Genomic DNA, 21435 nt, shown 5'->3' with positions numbered 1-21435 from the left:
GCCCCCCACATATCTCTATGGTCTCTTCCAACCTGGGTTATTGTAGGATTCCATGAATCTTTTCCTTGGAGAGCTCTTTCACGTCAGAATAGACAGAGGAAGGAGAAGAAAAAATCAGAGGTAGAAGCAGAGATGTAAAATGCCCCAGAGTAAATACAGCAGCTCCTTGAGGAACGTTTCTCCACTCAAACCCTTGATAGGAATCTATCAGATACATTTGATGAAAGCAGCTTGGTTTGATCTGCTCACACACTGGACCACATAAAGGGTGATGGTGGGTACGATGTCGTGTGGTCACTGTGTCTCAGGAACTCATAGTCCAGTAGGGAGCCAATGGGTGTGGAGGGCACTGTGAGGTCACTTCTGCCTCTGCAGGGGATTGGCCAACAGCAGGAACATGGCTGGCAAAGGACTGTGAGGTCACACACACGAGACGAGCAATCGGGCCCAATCAGCATGGCTGGATGAAAGGCAGGTCCTGCTTGGCCACCCTGATCTCCTTCTGTGACAAGGTGACCGGCTGAGCAGATGAGGGAAAGTCTGTCGTGGGGAGTGAATCCGCCACACAGGCTGTGGGTGTTGTGTCCTTACACTGCAGTAAAGCCTGTGACACCGTATCCCACAGCATCTCCTGGAGAAGCTGCAGCTCATGGCCTGGATGGTGTATCTGCGATGGGTAAAGAACTGGCTGGAAGGCATTTTAGAGCTATTTGTCCCCTTCCTGTTCACATGGGCATCCCATGAACGCATCACTGCTCTACCCCAGTGTAGACAGACACAAGGCCTTCTCCACCTGGACCTCTCACCAATGACACTGTTTCCTGGTCTATGGCTACCGGGGCATGGGGCTCAGCGTGGGCACCATGATGGCCGGCTGGGACAAGAGGGGGCCAGGTGGGTGTGGGGACAATGGGGGGCAATGGGGGCTACTGGGAGGCTATGGGACCCATAGACACCCATAGAGATCAATAGGAGTCAATGGGAGTCAATGGGGGTCAATGGGACCCGTAGACACCCATAGAGATCAATAGAAGTCAATGGGGGTCAATGGGAGTCAATGGGACCCATAGACACCCATAGAGATCAATAGAAGTCAATGGGAGTCAATGGGACCCATAGATACCCATAGAGATCAATAGAAGTCAATGGGAGTCAATGGGAGTCAATGGGACCCGTAGACACCCATAGAGATCAATGGAAGTCAATGGGGATCAATGGGGGTCAATGGGACTCATAGACACCCATAGAGATCAATAGAAGTCAATGGGGGTCAATGGGGGTCAATGGGGATCAATAGAAGTCAATGGAAGTCAATGGGGATCAATGGAAGTCAATGGGAATCAATGGGAGTCTATGGGAGTCAATGGGACTCAATAGGAATGAATGGGTGTCAATAGGAGTCAATGGGAATCAATGGGAGTCAATGGGGCTCAATAGGAATCAATGGGAGTCAATAGGAATGAATGGGGCTCAATGGGAGTCAATGGGAATCAATGGGAATCAATGGGAGTCAATGGTGTCAATAGGAATCAGTGGGAGTCAATGGAGTCAATAGGAATGAACGGGAGTCAATAGAATTCAATGGGGTCAATAGGAATGAATGGGAGTCAATAGAATTCAATGGCGTTCAATAGGAATGAATGAGTTCCTGGACCTCTCACCTCACCTGTGCCACCGGTTTCTCCAGCACCCTCATCCTTGACTGTGAGATGCCCAGAACAGCCCTCGCAAGACAGTTTGACAAAGCCTTTTTTCTACACCTTCCCCAGATCCCTGCTCAATCCCCTCATGTACAGCTTAAGGACCAGAAAGGTTGGGTACAAGTAGGACATTGAGAAAAATGGTCAGGAAAGCTTTGAGGTGCACAGAGAGCCCATCAACATGTTGGCAAGCTGCTCTCTTCTGAACAATCCCAGAAGACCAGCAGAACATTTGCTGTGTCCCAGAAACTCGCCTGGAAGGTTGGGATATGGAGAAAAGGTTTGGTCTGGGAAGGGGCAGACAGGTGCTGGTGGAACTGGCTGGTGTGACCGTGAGACGTCTCTCCAACACCTCAGAAATGTCCTGGCTCTCAGGGAGGCTGCATGGGCCTCTGAGAAAGAAAATAGCAAAAATGACTTATCATGGAATCATAGAATAATTGTGGTTGGAAGAGACCCTTAGGATCATTGAGTCCAAATATAACCTAATTCTGGCAATAAACCATGTCCCTAGAGCCTCATCTGTATGTCTTTTGAACACCTTCAGTGATGGTGACTCCACAACCTCACTGGGCAGTCTGTTCCATTGCTTCAAAACCCTTTCCCTGAAGAATTTTTTCCTCATATCCAATCTAAACCTCCCCGTGTGCAACTTGAGGCCATTTCCTCTTGTCTGATCACTTGCTACTTGGGAGAAGAGACCAACACCCTCCATGATAAAACCTCCTTTCAGGCAGCTGTAGAGAGTAATAAGGCCTCTCCTCAGCCTCCTGTTCTCAAGGCTGAACAGCCCCAGCTCCCTCAACCGCTCCTCATAAGACTGGTGCTTCAGACTATTCACCAGCCTTGTCACCCTCCTCTGAACTCTCTCCAGCACCTCAATGTCTTCCTTGCCATGAGGGGCCTAAAACTGACCCCAGGATTCAAGGTGCAGCCTCACCAGTGCCCAGTACAAAGGGATGATCACTTCTCTAGTCCTGCTAAAGCTCTGATTGAATCAAGGCTTGAACACCTTGGTGTGACCCAGTTTGTGACAGGTTGTGCTGCAGACTCCTGATGTCCCTTCAACCTCAGTTCTCTCATGATCCCATTGTGATGTTGGGCTCTGTTTCAGACTGGAGCAGAGCAGGCGATGATGGGGCAGGATCCACCTGTGCTGTAGGTGACCATCTAAACCAACATCTCAGCAGTGAACCAGCCAACACCGGGGCAGGATCCACCTGTGCTGTAGGTGACCATCTAAACCAACATCTCAGCAGTGAACCAGCCAACACCGGGGCAGGATCCACCTGTGCTGTAGGTGACCATCTAAACCAACATCTCAGCCAGTGAACCAGCCAACACCTCAGTGTGACTCGCTCTGGGCAAAGTGTGAGGAGTCCTGGGCAGGGAAGGTTCAGAGGGCATGGGGCGCTGTGCAAGACACAAAATGATCTTGGCTTCATGCCTGCAGGCCCATCAGATGTCAATTGATGTCAATGACAGTTAAGAAGAACTGAAGAGAAAGATCCAAAGCAAAGGAAGGTGTCAACTAACTTTCTTTCCTTCTTTCTTTCTTTCTTTCTTTCTTTCTTTCTTTCTTTCTTTCTTTCTTTCTTTCTTTCTTTCTTTCTATGTATGTATTTATGTATTAATATATTTATTTACTTATTTATTTACTTACTTATTTATGTATTAATGTATTAATGTATTAATGTATTAATGTATTTATATATTTATGTATTTATGTATTTATCTATTTAAAACTCTTTGCAGGGGAGTCACTTTTCTTTGGAAAGGAAAGAGTTCTCCAGAACTGGGCATGGATTTAGGACATAAATGTCTTCAGCTCCAGGAACACAAACACCTGGTGCCAGTGTAGATGCCCCGGGAACCCCTGCCCAGGCTCCACCTGCACTGCAAGGTGCTCTGGTCTCCCCAGGTCCTGTGTGACAGATGCCAATCCCAGGCCAGCACCTCAGGTGCACTGGGGCCCTAAAATGGCACTGGCTGTTTATGGTGAGACAGCTGATGAAAGACGTACTAAGGGTAGGAGAAGAAATATTGTCTTCCCCTGTACTTCTATTACCAACACTCTAGTATTTCATCTCCCTCGTCGTTCAGGAGTTCCCACCTCTCCTGATTAAATGTCCCTGTCACAGGACAACTTTCCAGACTGTCTGGACGTTTGCCCTTCCCAGTGCTCTCAGGTTTCTCCTCCACTTGCTCTTTGGTCATTCAGTGGCCTCTCAACTGTCTGGTTTCTGCTTTGAGCTTCAGGGAGTTACAAACTTGCCCCGTTCTTCAGAGCTCTAATTAACATGGCAGTCAACACATTCCTTGTGTTTATTTCTATCCTCTCCTGTCTCTCTGCCTAAAGCAGTTCTTGTATGGCTGTCCCTTGTGGATGCTGGACCTCATCAGATCCAGCTTACACACACAGCTGAGGAAAGTGTTTTGCTGTTTATTGAACTGTGCAGTGTTTGCACAGGAGAGCAGGTGGAGCTGGTGCACAGGAGCTGCAGCATCTCCTGCAGAGCTCAGTGGAGAAATCTGATGTAGGAAAAGTGATGCAATCTCTGGTGGCCAACGAGGGAACTAGCAGGCTGGGGGTGGGGGTGAGGAGCCAGGTTGTCCATACAGTGTCCAGCCTCAAGGGACTGTTCTCCTGCCTGTCCAGATGTCTTCAGGAGACCCTCTGGATCAATGTCCAGTGTAGAATGCTGCTGTCACTTCTTCTATACACCGGAAAATGACAGAAAATACCCTGGAAAGAAAAACCCTCCTTTATGAAATCTCTTTGAAATCTTCATCAGTAAGTGTCCCATTGAAACCTCTCCAGTTAGTTCTACAAGTCTTGAAGATTTGAAGGAAATTACAGAAAGAAACATTGCTCGTTAGGGCTCTCTGTGTTTTAATGAGCCCCATGGTGTATTTGGTGCTGAGTCCATGAACCTCAGAAACCAAGGACAAACTGAAGAATCTGCTCAAGAAGTCCAAGTCAGAAGCAAACTCCAAAGTACCTTGAAGCATTAATGGGCCCCACTGAGGGCTCTTACTGACAAAGCCTCCCCAGGGACTCATTAGAGCAGATAATTGGAGGCAGTGATTGCATCAGGCAAAGGCAAAGTGCAGCAGCTCTGATGCTGAGAAAGCCCTTGGTTTGTCTGATGAAGGACAATGGCCAAGCCTTGAGCCCCTGCCCCTAGGAAGGGAGATCCTGTCCCTCACGGGTGGCTCAGGGCTCTTCCTGGGGCTGTGGGGAGTGTGATGCCCAGTGCAGGACAATGGTGTGACACTCCCTGGGGGTGCAAGGAGGCAATGGGGTGCCATGGCCATGACAACCATGTGTGTCCTCTTAGGCCTCGCTGGCAGGGACATCAGCCATAGCCAAGGGGACAAAGACCTTGGCTCTTTCAGGGACATCCAGCCTTGCCAGCGCCCTTGGCCATGTCCACCACAGTCCAACCTGCACTGTCCCAGGCCTGTGACTGTTTCCCCACAGGCTGCAGACACCCCATGTGCTTCCCCACCTTGTTCTCAGCCCAGTGTGTCCCCACCTGTGCTGCTGTCTCTCCATCCTCACCAGCTGTTCCTGGAAACACAAAGTCATGGCTGATGCAGAGTCCTTCTGAATGACCACAGTACTGCGCTCAGAATGACATTTCTCTATCCTGAACTTCACTCTGGACCTCCAGAGCTGCATTTTCTGATGGTTTTACACTACTAATAATAATATACTAAAATATACATGAAGTAAAATATATGATACTCAGTGCCATCCCCCACAGAACTCCAGTTGTGCTGAGGCAGCCCAAAAGAAGAGAGCACCCTGGTCCTGAACAGATGATCCAGGCAAGAGAAAGTACAAGTGCAAAAGGCAGAGAGGCCCAAGGGCCAACTGAAAAACAGCGAAACATCGTAAAACTGACCTAATACTGAACTCCCAATAGAACGGACCTTCTGAACAGAGCTAACCAATGTAGCCAGAAAACCAAAACTAACTGGCTGGAAAAGGCACCTCCAGTTTTATACCGAGTGTGACGCTAATGGTAGAGAATAGCTCGTTGATTGACCTGGATGTTAATCATGTGCTGTCCTGTCTATGCCTCCTCTTACCAGTGTGCACCTGCAGATGGACTCCAAAGAAGTCCTTGGTTTCACTGACAATAGTCCAGGTAAATTAAATAGAAATAGATAAATTAAAGAAGATAAATTAAAGATAAATTAAGAAAATATACTCAGTGCTATCCCCTGTGTAATTCCAGTCACACGGAGCAGTCAGTCCCACAGAAGGGAGCACCTTGGTCCTGAACAGCCCATCCCAGCAATAGAGAGCAAAAGGGCAACAGGCAGAAAGGCCCAAAGGCCAACGGCAAAATGGCAGAACAGCAAAAGGCCGAACTGACATCCAACTCCTGACAGAATGAAACTTCTGAATGGAACTGACCAAACCAGCTGGAAAACCCAAAGTAACGGATGTAACAAGCCCTAAAAGCCGGCTCCAGCTTTAGACTGAGCATGATGCTAATCATAGGGAATATGTCATTGATCAGCCTGCATGTCAATCCAGGTGCTGTCCTGTCTGTGTCCCCTCCTGCCAATCTGCTTCTGCAGCTGAATGGCTAAAGAAGTCCTTGGTTTCCCTGACAACAGCCAAGATATCAGTGAGTTCTGACGTTTGTTTCATACCAAATGGCAAACACTGTAAAGCTGCTAAAAGACAAAATGAACTCTATCCCAGGGAAGAAACAGCATTATCTAATTATTCTCATAGTAAATCTAAACAAAAGACTGTACTGGCTGTGAAGGGGAGGGGTTCAAAATGCATGAAGAAAATTAACCCAATTTCAGTAAAACCAGCACGTTTCCTGAGCCTCCCCTTCACCAGGCTAAAGAAGTTTGGGTCTCTCAACATCTCCACACATGACCCAGACTTTCTCTGGCCACATGACAGCTCCTCCCGTTCCTCCAGAATGGGGAACCTCACACTGGGACACACGGCTCCAGATGTGACCACACCAGTGCTGAGTCACGATGGGCAATAACTGCCCTTGTCTGGGTGGCCACGCTCCTCCCAGTGCAGCCCAATGTGCTCATGGGCGTGTTCCTGTTTAGCACCACTGAGAACTGGCTGAACATCCAGGCTCAGAGGGTTGTGACCAGTGGCACAAAGCCCAGCAGGAGGCACCATGAGGAGCACTGAAGGACACCATATCCCCACCCAACAGGTGTCTCTTCGGTCCCTGGAACCACCTCAGTGCCAAGGGGAAGAGCACTGCCTGTATGGGGAGGAGGAGATGGGGTCTGGAATGAGGGCCCAGGGGCAGTTTCTCCTGGTTGTTCATGCAGTAACAAGCTGGGTTGGATATTTGGAGAGAGGAACTCTTCCTAAGGGCCTCCAATGGACTTAGGGACAGTCTAGATGCATTCAAGGACCTTTACGTCCTTGTTGTAAAAATATGTGGGGCCCAGAACTGCAGACAGCTCTCAAGGTGAGGCCGCACTAATGCTGAATACAGCAGCCTTGTCACCTCTTTTGACCACGTGGCCATGCTGTGTTTGATGCACCCCCGGATGCCATTTACCGTCTTGACTGCTGGGGGACAGTGTTGCCTCCTATTGACCCTGTGGCCAACCATCATGCCAGATCCCTTTCTGCAGGGCTGCCCTCCAGCTGCTCTCTCCCAATCTACACTTGCACTCAGTGTTACTCTATCCCAGGTGAACATCCAACACTTGGACTTGTTCAATTTCATGCCAAGTGCTGGGTCCTGCACTTGGGTCACAACAACCCCAGGCAACACTACGGGCTCAGGGAAGAGCGGCTGGAAATCTGCCCAATGGAAAAGGCCCTGGGGGTGTTGATGGACAGTGACTGAACATGAGCCAGCGTGTGCCTGAGTGGCCAAGAAGGCCACCAGCATCCCAGCATGCACCAGGAATAGTGTGGCCAGCAGGACAGGACAAGTGATCATCCCTCTGTTCTTGGCACTGGTGGGGATGCACCTCAAATCCTATGTTCACTACAATAAAGACCTTGAGGTGCTGGAGTGAGTTCAGAGAAGGGCAACAAAGCTGGTGAGGGGTCTGGAGAACAAGTCAGATGGGGAGCAGTGGAGGTAACTGGGGCTGTTTAGCCTGGAGAAAAGAAGGCTGAGGGGAGACCTTATAGCTGTCTACAGCTACCTGAAAGGAGGTTGTAACATGGAGGGTGTTGGTCTGTTCTCTCATATGGCAACTGGAGAAGGAGAGGAAACAGCCTGAAGTGGCACTTGGGAAGGTTCAATTTGGATATTAGGAAAAATTTCTTCATGGAAGAGTTTGTGAGGCATCGGAACAGGCTGCCCAAGGAGTGGTTGAGTGAACATCCCTGGAGGTCTTTAAACTACATATAGATGAGGTTCTTAGGAATACGGTTTAGTGCCAGAGTTGGGTTAATGGTTGGACACAGTGATCTTGAGGGTCTCCTTCAACCTAAATGATTCTATGATCTCATTGGGATGAGAAACATGGTGAGGCAGCTCTCCCAGATGGAGTACTGATATGGATGGATGGATGGATGGATGGATGGATGGATGGATGGATGGATTGGGACAGAGAGGAGGATCAGCCTATCAGCCTAAGGGCTGGGGCCAGCCATGGCATGATGGAAGCAAGGCCGGCCCCGCTTTGTCCCCTGCTCTTGTTTTCAAGAGATCCTTTACACCCATTGCTGGCAGCCCTCCTGTGCCAGCCCCTCTCACCAGCACACAAATCCTGGCCAGGAGCTCTTCATGCTGCTCCTGCTACTGCAGTGACAGAGCAGCCTGCCCTGAGCTGGGGAATGCAGAAATAGGGTCCTGTGGGTCATTCATTCTCCTGTTGAAACACAGAGCACAGAGAGCAGGCTGTGTTGCCTGAAAACCACAGCAAGACAGTCCAAGGCAGATCACTGAAGGTCCTTCACCATCTCCAGGAACACTGGGCACCCACAGATGGACACTCAAACCAGCACCATGATGTAACATGGTGCCCCATGTCCTCCCCTGAGCCATGAAAAACACAAGTACAGCAGCATGGCCTTGTGGGGGAAATTTATTCAGGTTGACCACAGCTTTGGAAGAAGAGCCCAAGCCCCAAATACTGAGGAAATCCCCTTTTGTGGCGTGCTTCAAAGAGATGGCCCCAATTTCAGAAATACAGTGATTTAAAAATGGGTCCACAACTGTATTACAGAGATGTGACACAGGACACCAGTTGTACCACGGTCCCAGAAACAGGTAGACAGGCCTCTGAGTCACTGCTCTGGAGAAGTGCCGTGGGTGAAGAAATTCCTTTACAAACATGGTTATCACAGATGAAAACTCAATGCACAGGAGGTTCCTGAGATGAACTGGAAATCACTTCTGAAGAGACACAGGTAACTTATTGCTGCTGACAGAAAAATGACTGAATCAGCTTCTTCAGTGCCACTTTCAGCTCCTGGTTCCTCATGCTGTAGATGAGGGGGTTCACTGCTGGAGGTACCACTGAGTACAGAACTGACACCACCAGGTCCAGCCATGGGGAGGAGATGGAGGGGGGCTTCAGGTTGGAAAACATGCCAGTGCCGATATAGAGGGAGACAACGGCCAGGTGGGGGAGGCAGGTGGAAAAGGCTTTGTGCCGTCCCTGCTCAGAGGGGATCCTCAGCACGGCCCTGAAGATCTGCACATAAGACACCACGATGAACACAAAACACACAAAAGCTAAACAGGCACTGACCACAAGAAGCCCAAGTTCCCTGAGGTAGGAGTGTGAGCAGGAGAGCTTGATGATGTGGGGGATTTCACAGAAGTACTGGCCCAGGGCATTGCCCTTGCACAGGGGCAGTGAAAATGTATTGGCCGTGTGCAGCAGAGAATAGAGAAACCCAGTGGCCCAGGCAGCTGCTGCCATGTGGACACAAGCTCTGCTGTCCAGGAGGGTCCCGTAGTGCAGGGGTTTGCAGATGGCAACGTAGCGGTCGTACGACATGATGGTGAGAAGAAAATACTCAGTTGAAATGGAAAAGAAAAACAAAAAGAGCTGAGCAGCACATCCCAAAAAGGAGATGGCCCTGGTGTCCCAGAGGGAATTGGCCATGGACTTGGGGACAATGGTGGAGATGGAGCCCAGGTCGAGGAGGGCGAGGTTGAGCAGGAAGAAGTACATGGGGGTGTGGAGGTGCTGGTCCCAGGCTATGGTGGTGATGATGAGGCCGTTGCCCAGGAGGGCAGCCAGGTAGATGCCCAGGAAGAGCCAGAAGTGCAAGAGCTGCAGCTCCCGTGTGTCTGTGAACGGCAGGAGGAGGAACTGGGTGATGGAGCTGCTGTTGGACATTTGCTGCCTGTGGGCATGAGGACCTGTGCAAGGAGGAAAAGTCAGTGACAAGTTAGGGGAGACCTCTCTGAGGAAAATAAACATGCTGTTTCTCATGGAAAACACCCTCCCTGATGGAGGGATATTTCAGCTCATTCTCTCTTTCTACCAAGTGAGAAAAAACTGTTCATCACAGCCTAAAAGACAGCTTGGGCATCTGGTTTCCATGAACACATCTTTGGGGCAAGACGCCTTGAGTTTGTGTCAGAACAAGAAGTGACCCAAACTCCCACCCCAACCCCAGAGAGCAAGAGCACCAGGGACAGGTGGAGAAACAGGGAAGAACACTGTGGTGTTCCTGAGAAATAAGGCAAGGACAGAAAGGCAGACGGGCATGCTGTGGAACCTTCTCCTGACCTGGCTGTGCTGCTGCCACTCACATAATGACACTGTAGAGCAAGTACTTTTAGCACCTTTTTTGTGTACCATGTTCCAGAAACCCTTCACCTGGAGGTCCAGCTGCTGAGGTGGAGACTCGTGACCTGGACCCCATGGCTTTGGGGCAGAGGGTCTGCTGGGGAGGAGAGGAGACCAGGGGTTGCACTGGGAGATGTGTCTGCACTGGAAAGGATGTGAGAGATGTTGCTAATCCCATCCCCAGCATTTCTGATAGCAGTTAAGTCTTCCTGACCATATCTGTGCTGCCTGCAGCTGTGTGTCTGTCCCTGGGTCTGCTCCCTGTCAGTGTCACAGACCCCGTCCCACCCGCTGTGTGCTCAGCTCTGTCCTGCTCACACCTCCTGGCACTGCCCAGGGGCAGCTCTGTGTGTGCAGGGGCTCAGGAGCAGCTCAGACACGTCCTAATGAGAACTGGGGTCTCAGTGTCTTCTCCAAAGAGAGAAATAAATCCCCATCTCCCACTGCACACCCAGACAACCAAGAGTGGAAAACTGAAAGCACAGACTCCTTCCCTTGCGGCTGTTCCTGTATTGATGTCGTTGTTCAGAAGGACCCTCTGCCATGTCTGTGGGGGGATCTGGAGCTCTGAGCAGCCCTGACCCACACAGCCCCTTCAACCACACAAGCTCCCTGCCTGCCCTGCCGGGGGTCGCTCCTTCCCCCCACAGCTGCTGCCATGGGATCTCCCGGGCAGGCTGAGCGCTGACCCTGGCAGGCGGCAGAGTCCCTGCCCGGCACAGCCCTGGGGTGCAGGGACCCTGCTCTGCAGGACAGCCCTGGGCACCCCTGGGTGCTCACCCGGCTTCACAGCTGTTCAACATGGCCTGACAAGAGCCCCGTCCTTACAGACCCCGCAAGCTGTGCCTGTGCCAGTTTTAGGAGATGCCTCCAGGAGCTACAGCTGCACTGCCCTGCACCCAGAGACTTACCATGGCAAGGGCTGCAAAGGTTTCTCCTCCAGTGAGCTCTCAGTCATCCTCCCAGTCCTGACCACCTTTAATCTCTCTCTGCCTTGCTCGTCTCCTGAGATCCCCAGGCAGAGCCCTCAGCCCTGCTGCGTGTCCAGAGGAGCTGCTCCTGGGCAGAGCTGTCCCTCTGCAGCGCTGTCGCTTCCATGAGCTCCCTGTGTCCCAGGAGCCCAGCCCAGCTCAGCAGCACAGGACCAGCCCAAGGCGCTTTAATGACCCCTCTGATGGGTTTGGTGCTGAGTCCATGAACTTCATACCCTGGAGGAAGGTGATGAAACTTCTCAACAAGACAAAGTAAGATTCAAACTCCAAAGTTTCTTGTACTGTTAATGGGTCCCACTGAGGGAACCTACTGAGAAACAATATCCAGGTTCGGATAGAGAAGAAAACTGGATGTCAGGAAAAGCACAGTAAAGGTGGCTCTGATGCTGAGTAAACCTGGTTGTGTTTCTTTAACCAAAAGGCCAAGTCCTGACCCCCAGCCCTGGGAAGGCAGATCCTGTCCCTCCCAGGTTGCCCAGGGCCCTTCCTGGGACAGTGTGATGTGGGGCTGTGCAAGGCCAAGGGCAGGACTATGGTCCCACCCCTCCCAGGTTCCTGGCTGGGGACAAGGAGGCCATGGGTCCCCTGTGCTGGAAGGACAAGGTGTCTCCTCACAGGCATCAGAGGTGCAGACAACAGCCACAGCCAAGGGGAGAAGGAGCTCATGTCTGGTGGGGCTTTCAGCCTCTTTCCATCCCGTGATCATCTCCACGACAGCCTGTCCTGTGCTGTGGCATCCCCTGCACCTCTGTCCCTGCAGGCTGGAGACATCCCCCCTGCTGCCCACCTTGCTCTTGTCTGAGCATCTTCCTTCCTTTGCTGAGATCTCTCCATCCTCCCCAGCTGTTCCTTGAAGCACAAAGCCTTGGGCTGATGCAGACTCCCTCTGCTGACCTGCTCCACCACAGCACTGCCCTTTTAGTCACATTCCTTTCTGCTCATGTCCAGCCTGGACCTCCCCAGCTGCACTTTGGGCCATTATTTCTTTCTCATGCTCTTTCCCACTATGCAGAAAACTTCCACCACCTCTGAAACGACCCTTCAAGCACTCTCAGGCTACTCCTGCACTGCTGCAGCCTCCCCAGCACTGCTGGGCCAAAGCAGCCCAGGTCCCTCAGCACCCCACACCATGTGCACAAGGTGCTGAACCTGCCTTGGCACAGCCCTGCACTCTCCAGTTCCTCCCTGCTGCTCCAAACTGGGAAGCCGCACACTGGCACACACCCATGTGTGTGGGTCACACCAGTGCTGAACCAAATGGGATGAGAACTGCAGGTGTCTGGGTCCCCACGCTCCTCCTCATGCAGCCCCGTGTGCAGCTGCCTTGTTCATGGTGAGCGTGCACCACGGGCTGGTGTGGGGACCTTGTAGTGCCCAGGCCCTTCTCCTCAGGTCACTGCTCAGTGTCTCAGCTCCTGCTCTGTCCTGACGGATTGGGTTATTGTGCCACCCTGATACAGAACTGGCCACTTCCCCTTATCAAACCCTAACCTAGCTGAATCCCAGATTTCATCAAAGTTGCTGCTCTCCCTGGACAGAAGCTCCATTTGCTCAGCTGTTAATGCTTGCATGCAGATGGCTTATCCTGATGAGGGTGTCTCTCCCAGGATAACAGCATGAGGAGTTACAGGACGCTATAAATAGCCCCTACTGGAGAAACTGTGGGGCCTTGGAGGTCTGGTACTTATAATGCCAGAGCTCTAGACTTAGAGGGGAAGTTTCCCTTCATGTGCTAGAGCAGCAGGAATGTGTGGAGCTCTGCCTGGGGACAGACAATGTCAGCTGAACGTTGAGGAGTCAGCATGAGAGGGCAGAACAACATGGGCAGTGTTGTGGTGACTAGACATCAGCTACAGGCCCATTAATCAGGAATTGGAATTAGATGAGGCCTCCTTCAGACAAATGAAAGAAGATTCATGTTTCCAGGGCCGTGTCGTCGTGGCAAACCTAAGATATCCCAATATCTGCAAGGTACCAGCCATCCAGGAGGGTTTGGAGCTCATTGACAACATCTTCCTGACACGGGTGACTGAGGAGACAGTGGGGTGAGGTGCCCTGTGGGACTTCACACTTACAAACCAGAAAGAGTTGGTCAGGATGGAACAGTCAGGGATGGGGAAGTGGAGCTGAGGCTCCTGGGAGATGAGAACAAGGCCAAGAGCAGGATTTCAGGAGAGCAGGATTTGGCCTGCTGAGGGACCTGTTTGGGTCCTATGGGATATGACCTTGGTGTCTTCAGAGCTTTTCTCTCCCATTTCCTCCCTCCTCTCTCCCACCTGCTTCTGTGCAGCGTTTTTCACCCTTTCTCAAATACAATATCCCAGAGGTGCTGCCAGCATCACTGAGTGGCTCAGATTTGGCAAGGAGTGGGTCCATCTTGGAGCAGCTGAAATCAGCTCTGTCTGACATTGGTCAAACTCCTGTTGTCTTCTCAGAGAGGTGACAACTGTAGCACACCCACACTCAACCCCAGTTCCAAGACTTTTCCATGAAAACCCAGTACAGGGTGACAACCTGTTGGGTGTTACAAACTGCTGGATGGTGGAGAAGAAATTGTAAAGATCTTCTGTCAGCAACTCAAGAAAGACACCAGTCAATGAGCAGATTCCTATGGGGAACTGTAATTGCCCTGACACTCAGTGGTCAGGCAAAGCTGCAGATGCCAACACTCCAAAGAATCTTGGGCCAACTGCTTAACAGAGCTGCCTGATGGGCCAACGAGGGTGATGTTCACCAGGTCTGGAACTGGGAAAGAAGGAAGAACTGGTGAGGGATGTGAACATCAGTGTCCACCTTGGCTGTCATGACCAGGAGAGGGCCATGTCCCAGGCACCAGAGGGGAGGGAGGAAGGCCAGCAGCAGAGCATAGGCTGGTGGGCTCCAGAGGAGAAGACTTGGACATAACTGGGGGATGGTGGCCAATATAAGTGGTGACATGGAAGTAGATCTGAAGGTTGTAGGAGCTCAGGAAATCTTATCAGCCTTACAGGACAGCCTGCTCCAAGCATAAGAATGATCTCTCCAAGTACCCATGAACAGAAGCATTTATCTTGTGAGGCTCTTCCTCTGAACTGTTGGAGCTGCAGGAGAAAAAGGCAGCACACAGGAGGTGGGAGCAGGGGAAGCTGCAAAGGAGGAATTTAGAAACCTTGTCCATAGATGCAGAGAATATGCCAAATCTACCCTGGACTTAATACCTGCAGGGGAGGCTGAGGGCAGCAAGATGAGCTGACAGGGCTTAACTTGCAGTGAAAGAATAGACAGGGTGAAGGTGGGCCTGGTGCTGAACTTCATAAGAGTAGAATCAGACAGGACTGAGGTTCTTCATGGCTTCTTTGCCTCCATCTTCACCAGCAAGGTCTCCGGGGACTTTGTTCCTGAAGGCAGGAGTCTGGAGAACACCCAGCAGTGGATGGGGCTCAGGTCAGGGGTGACCTGAGCAAACTCAGACGCCGTTACAGAACAGGAGATGGGTCACTTGACCAGCTCCTGAACACAAGTATCACTGTGCTGTGGCACCTGAGATTGCCAGGGACACCCACCTCTTGGTCCAGAGGAGTGTGACTCCTCTTGAGGTGTCCTGGCCTGTCTCCTCACTCATATGGTGATTTAGTTACGCACTTTTCTGAAATATTCAGTCTTTCCTAGGAGAAATTCCACATTAATATGACCTGGAGGCTGCTGATGCCACCTGTTCTGGAAAGGGAGGGAAGGGTGAACAGGGAAGAAAATAGAAGAAATTTGGCTTTATTGCTATTTATTATGAAAATGCTCTCTGTTTGGCTGTTCCTGAAATCTCCCTAATCATCCACACCACACTTGAAGCCTTTAGGAAAATGATGCACAGAGCCTTGGTTTGTAAGGGCATTTTAGACGTTAGTGACCCCTCTGCTGCCATGATCCTGAACTGCAGATACGGAAAGAATGAACAAACCTCTGATGAAGTGAAAGGCAGAAGCAAACCCCAAGTTTCTGAGGGTGTTTGGGACCCCACGAAGGGCCATCACTGACACAGCTATGAAGGAAGCAACCAGTGCAGGTCCCTGTCCCTGGAGGCTGCTGAAGGGAAGACTTGGAGACACTGGTCACAGGTGGTGAGGGCCATGTGGAGGTGGCTCTGATGCCATGTCAGCCCTTGATGCTTGTTCATCACCAGAATGGCTGAGCCCTGACCCCTGGGACCTGGTAGATTTTTCTCCAATGTTTTTCAAGGCTTTTCCTGTGGTCAGTGTGAGTGTTTTGTGTTTTGGGGGTGGTGTTTATGTCAAGTGCTGTTGCTTTAACTGCAAGGCTCTGGTTTTCTGTGGAGTTGGAAATGCCCGTGAATTCCTCACAACTCATCCAACTTCTTTCATACACCTGGCAATGGTCACCAGTCACCTCAATGTCTCCGTCCCACACTTGCTTGAATCCCCTCTTTGGATCCACACCCATCACTGCAGGGGGTTCATGGATCCACCAGGGTCATGGATGATTCCTGAGGACCATCCAAGTGTGGGCAGTGTAAGAAAGGAGCAGAGCAGGGTCAGCTCATGGGCCATGACTGAGCACAGCCACCCCAGCAGCAGCCATTCCCCACCTCCCAGGCACAGCCATTCCCACAACATGGGAGGAGGTGTTTAAAAGATGTGGAGATGTGGCGCTTTGGGACATGGTTTGGTGGAGTACTTGGGAGTGTTAGATTTATGGTTTGACTCCATGTTCTTAAGGGTCTTTTCCAGCCTCAATGATTCTATAATGCTATGATTCTATAATTTGGGTTGAAACCATTTAAATCCCATCACGTCCATCTTCCCTCAGAGGTGGCTGTTGTGTGGCACAACTGTCCTGGCTCTCCAGGCAGGTTGGGCACTGGTTTGGTGCCTGCATTGGCAGTTTTCCCCTTCCTGGGGTAAAAGGCTGTTGAGCAGAGACAGTTGTAGAGATTTGGGTCACAGGGGTTTGCAGCAATCCTGTCAAACTCTGAGCAGGATGAGCTTTGGAGCCCAGGAAAAATGGAGATGCTCTGAAGGATGTTTGTAAACAGTGGTGCTGTCACTAGTAACAGTAACAGGGAACTCCTTCTTCTCACTGGTGATTATGATGATGAACTAAACCTCTTTAATTTTATTCCTAACAGTCATTCTTACTTTTCGAAACATCTCCTACACCTCAGTAGTTGTGTCTTGAAAGAAGTTCTTAGAACAATGCTTTTTCTCTCTGTTTTTGTTTTTGTTTTTGTTTTTGTTTTAATCATATAAAGAGTACACCTCTTGGACAGAATTAACAGAAAATCATGCGTCTTTCATGGCTTTTCTCTTTTTTTTCCCTGTTGTGAGGTGTTGTTGGAATAGGAGAACAGTTTCTTTTTGAGACAAAGAAGGCCAAGGAACAGATCCCAGGTCAGTGCAAAGGCACAAAGGAAGCCAGAATCTTTATGTGTGTGCACTGACACACACTGTCACCTGCATTTCCAGTCTCTGCAGTCCCAACAGTGCAGCAGAGTCTGGAGTTCTGAGCTCCCTTCATCTGCCCTGTGTGACACGTGTAAAATGGGACTACCCCAGTCCAATGGCTGGTTTTGATTCTCTTCACAGCCTGAAGCACCACATGGGTCAGGAGACAAGCCAGGATACCCAACCAGGACTCACATGCCCTGGACTTACAGTTCAGGTGTTCCCTGGCATATCAGCAGACATGTCATGCTGATATCTGGGTGCAAGGAGCTGGTCAAGTGTCTCATCTCCATTTCTGTAATGATGGCTTTGCTGCCTAGCGGATGTGCAGACTCTGTACATGAATGTTGAACAATCTGCTATGAAAGGATTAGCAAGATGGGCTGTTCATTCTGGAAGGGTATAAGGACAGTGAAAAAGAAGACCCTGGGTGGGGACATATGAGAAGAGATGCACAAGATGTGGTCAGGGCCCTTGAGGGCCCTTGTAAACCAGCTCTGGACCCTCTGTGAATTATTCCTGTGGTCAGGGAGAACCTGAGAGCTTTCTCTAAATTGAAAACATTAAGGGGATGAAAGGACAGTATCATTCACGCTCCCAGGGAGCTCAGGACATGTCTTGACCAACCTCTTGCTCACAGCAGGGTCAGACCAGATTACTCAGGGCTTTATCCAAACACATCTTGGTCTCTTTCTGGGACAGAGTGGTTGCGCACTCCTGGGAAACAGCTTCCAGTGCTTGACTGTCCTCATGACTGGAAAGTTTCTCCCTTTCTACAGCACCTTTCCAAGCCCAACCATCCAGATTGTTTTTACCCATCTACTTACACACTGATACAGACCAGAATTTACTGCCTTGGGCACAAGAATGTTGTGGGGGATGATGCTGAATGCCTTCTGACTTCCAGGTAACAGACCACCACTGGTAACAGACCATCAATATTCTCCCCACGTCCACAACCCTGTCCTTTCCTCACAGAAAGCAAAGAGGATGGACAGGCACAACCTGCCCTGGGTAAACCCCATCACCTTCTCTTCCAGACACCCAGAAATGGGGTCCCAGTGGACATGCTCTGGGGCACAGCCCTTGGTTCTCCTGCTCACCCATTGGCCATTTTGAAAAGTGCACACACTGTGTGAGAGCTGCCAGTGGTCAGGGAGACCCCCCAGTCTCCATGAGCTTTCCAAGATGGTGGAGAGTGGCCTCACTGTGACATCGTCCTGCTGTCCCAGCTCCTGGGATGCTGCCCCTGCTGTCCCATGGACTGGAAAGGATTGTGTTAGTTCCAATGACCCCTGACTTGATCGCCATCCACTGCTGATTGTTCTGACTCCAGTCACAGAGGCCTGGGAGACCTTGCTGGAGAAGAGGGAGAACAAGAGGACACAGAGATTCTCACCTCTTATTAAATTCATCAATGTCCACACAGTGTCTTTGTTTGTCCTTTAACTGTTCCTGCAGTAGTAACAGCTCATTTTGGGCCCTTGAATTGCCTTACAGGTCTGGACTGAGCTTTGATCTGGACTGTTGGTGTGCTTGAAGGCTGCTGTCTGTGCAGACCAGATGAACTAACTGCTGCCACCCTGCCTGGCAGTTTATTCCGTCCGTGTCACAGCTCTGTCTGCAGCACTGACAGCTCCAGCTCCCCCAGTCAGGTCCCTGGCTGAGGACATTGCCTCACATCTGGGCTGAGCCACCCCAGCTGTGGCACCAGCCCAGCTCTGACCTGCACAAGAAACCTGGTACCAAGTATCCAAGAGCCCATGTGTGCAAAGGCTTTGAATCAGAGCACAGACATGACATGGCCAAAGACTGATGAATGTCTCTCTAGACCTAGGAGTATAAAACCAGAAAAAAATGCCTAAAGTCATTCAGCTGAAGATATTCCTCCCCTAGCCTGGAGAAATTAGATACTTTGCTGTAATATTCCTGGTGTCCTGTCTAATGATGGGACAAGAAAATATGATTCTCATACCGATTTATTTTTTAAAATGAAAAATACAATGCTGGAAAGAAATGTCTCTGAAGAGGAGAGAGAATCAACATCACTGATTGCTTCAACTTCAAAGTTGTGCCACTGGAGCCCCAGGGACGCCTGGAGGGAGCCCAGAGGGGACAAAGAAAGGGACATCATGGGCTGCTCCTGTGCTGCTGGGCTGGGCTGGGCTCCTGGGACACAGGGAGCTCATGGCAGCGGCAGCGCTGCAGAGAGACAGCTCTGCCCAGGAGCAGCTCCTCTGCACACGCAGCAGGGCTGAGGGCTCTGCCTGCAGCACCGAGGGCACAGGAGCCAGGCAGAGAGAGGTTAAAGGCAATGTGACGTGGTTGGTTGCTGAGGATTCAATGAGACAAATCACAGTTCTAACATGGTAAGTCTCTGGCTGTAGGACAGTGCAGCTGCATTTCCTGGAGGGAGACCCTAAGCTGGTACATTCCATGATTTACAGGATCTGTCAGGTCTCTCTCACAGTATGTCTGTTGTAGGGGAGAAGAACACACTCCAGAGCAGGGCTTCCCTGCTGCACTGTCACAGGAACAGGGAATGACGACAACTTCTGCTGAGGGTGACTGCAGGGGGAGCACCCAAGGGTGCCCAGGGCTGTCCTGCAGAGCAGGGTCCCTGCACCCCAGGGCTGTGCCGGGCAGGGACTCTGCCGCCTGCCAGGGTCAGCGCTCAGCCTGCCCGGGAGATCCCAACAACACTGAGGGGAGAAGATGTGGTGGAAGGAGCAAACCCTATTGGGCAGGAAAGGTGCTTCTGCTGTGGAGAAGGTGCAGTGTGGGTCAGGGCTGCTTACAGTTCCAGATCACCCCCAGCATTTTTCCAAGGACGTGCCTCAAGGAGAAGATCAATGCAAGGATTACCAGGCAGATAAGGAGCTTTCCTGAGCCTGCTTTTTCAGTTTTCTCTCCCAAGGGGTGGGGGGTGCAGGAATGGATAAAATGAAAATGAGCTCTCATGCTTAAACAAGTCACTGAGACTCCTGAACTGCAACTCTGAGTGATCAGTACGTCTGCCAGAAGGCTCATGACATCCCTTCCCCACCCCTCTGCCTGTGCACAGCACCTGCATCACCTTGGCTGGACCCGGCAGCCTTAGTCTGACCTGTCCTGCTTTCCAGCCTGCAGACAGGAAGACGACCCCAGGCAGTGCCCTGTGAACAGGCAGGATCTGTAGGGCCAGGGGGAGGGCACAGAGGGTGGGATGGTCTGTGAGCACTGACAGGGAACAGACATGGACAGGGAAACACCTCGGAGGGGAGAATCTCCAGGCAGCAGGGAAATGATCAGAAATGAGAGGAAACTGAACCCAGAATTGTTATGGGAGGGAGAACAGAGAAAAGTCCCTGTGATCCCCTGCAGTGCAAATCCCTCCTGTGAGCAGCCCCCTGGCCTCCTCTCCCACCCAGCAAAGCCTCTGCCCTCAGGGCCGGGGGCTCCAAGGCATGAAGCAGCTCCTGTGCAGCCAGAGCTCCAGTTCCTCTGCAGAGCACAGGGGCTGAGAGCAGCTGCCCGGCAGTGTTGGTGTCTGGGAGGTGGCTGCACAGCTGGGGAAGGGTGACGCTGTCTGAGTGCCCGGCTGCCTCTGCCCTGGCCTCTCTCACACCCACCCTCACCGCATTGTCCTTCCTGCTCCCCTGCTCTGGGTCACTGCTGTTGGGATCTTGTTCTTGCTGTCAGGCTCTCTGGGGATGACAGTTTCAGCTGCAGAGTCACAGCCTGATCTTGTGGGTCGTTTCCTGCAGGTATGTCCATGGGCACACGTGTCCCAGCTTTGCTCTGACCTGTGGGGTGTGGGCAATGCAGTCTGTGGGGCTGGGGAATGAGCTGTGTTTGTCCGGGGCCAAACGTTGGGTGCTGAGACCTTAGGAAAGGGTGAGACCTGTCATGGTCTGAGGTGGATCCCTCTGCTCTCAGCAGCGCCTGGTGGCTTTTCAGGGCAACATGGGAGTGTGATCAGCCCCCATCTCAGAAAGGTGCCAGCCCAGGGCAGCTGGAGCAGGACAGAGGGACAGAGCAGCTGTCCTCACTCTGCACTGACCCACAGGCACCCTCTGGTCTCGCAGGACTCGCTCTGTTCTCCCTGAGTGCAGCAGAAATGCTGAGGGTTTCTGACACCCAAGTACACTCTGCAGTGAAAACCGGGGGGAGGTGTAAAAATACCTCGAACTCTTAAACTGCCTTCACCATCTCTGTTCCCTGTCACTGGGAAAGCAAGTGCTGACAGCCCTTCTGTGGTAGCAGAACCAGGACAGTCCCCACCGTTCCCGTGGCCCCACTTTGCAGAGCTGGGCTGACTTATCGACGGCCCATGGGCACAGGCCCTGCTCTTGGTTGCACATTTTCCAGCCCCAAGCAGGGCTGCAGCCACAGTGCTGAAAAAGGTACTCCTAGAAAAAGAAAAGAGTGTCTGTGTGTGACAGGGGAGGGTCTATGGGAGTTGGTTTGATTTTTGTCAGAGGACTCTTCCCTGGCTTCTCACTGTCTTTTTTTTTTCTCATGACAGCGCCCCGTGCTCAGGAAAAGCAA

The 21435-nt window shown here is 51.3% G+C and overlaps 1 protein-coding gene across 1 annotated transcript; it reads right to left on the bottom strand.

Moving 5' to 3' along the window:
• Positions 1-9086: 9086 nt before the first annotated feature.
• On the bottom strand, positions 9087-10022 carry LOC309452406 (olfactory receptor 14A16-like; the record flags this gene model as incomplete). Its single annotated transcript, XM_082077037.1, has 1 exon — positions 9087-10022. The coding sequence occupies one exon, from the start codon at positions 10020-10022 to the stop codon at positions 9087-9089; it is 936 nt and encodes a 311-aa protein (XP_081933163.1).
• Between the last annotated feature and the right edge of the window lie 11413 nt (positions 10023-21435).

Source organism: Streptopelia decaocto (genome assembly GCF_964273445.1).
Source record: "Streptopelia decaocto genome assembly, contig: HAP1_SCAFFOLD_107, whole genome shotgun sequence".
NCBI classification, from domain to species: Eukaryota; Metazoa; Chordata; class Aves; order Columbiformes; family Columbidae; genus Streptopelia; species Streptopelia decaocto.
Note: the sequence above shows the minus strand (reverse complement) of the source record. Positions and strands in the feature narration are given on the sequence as shown.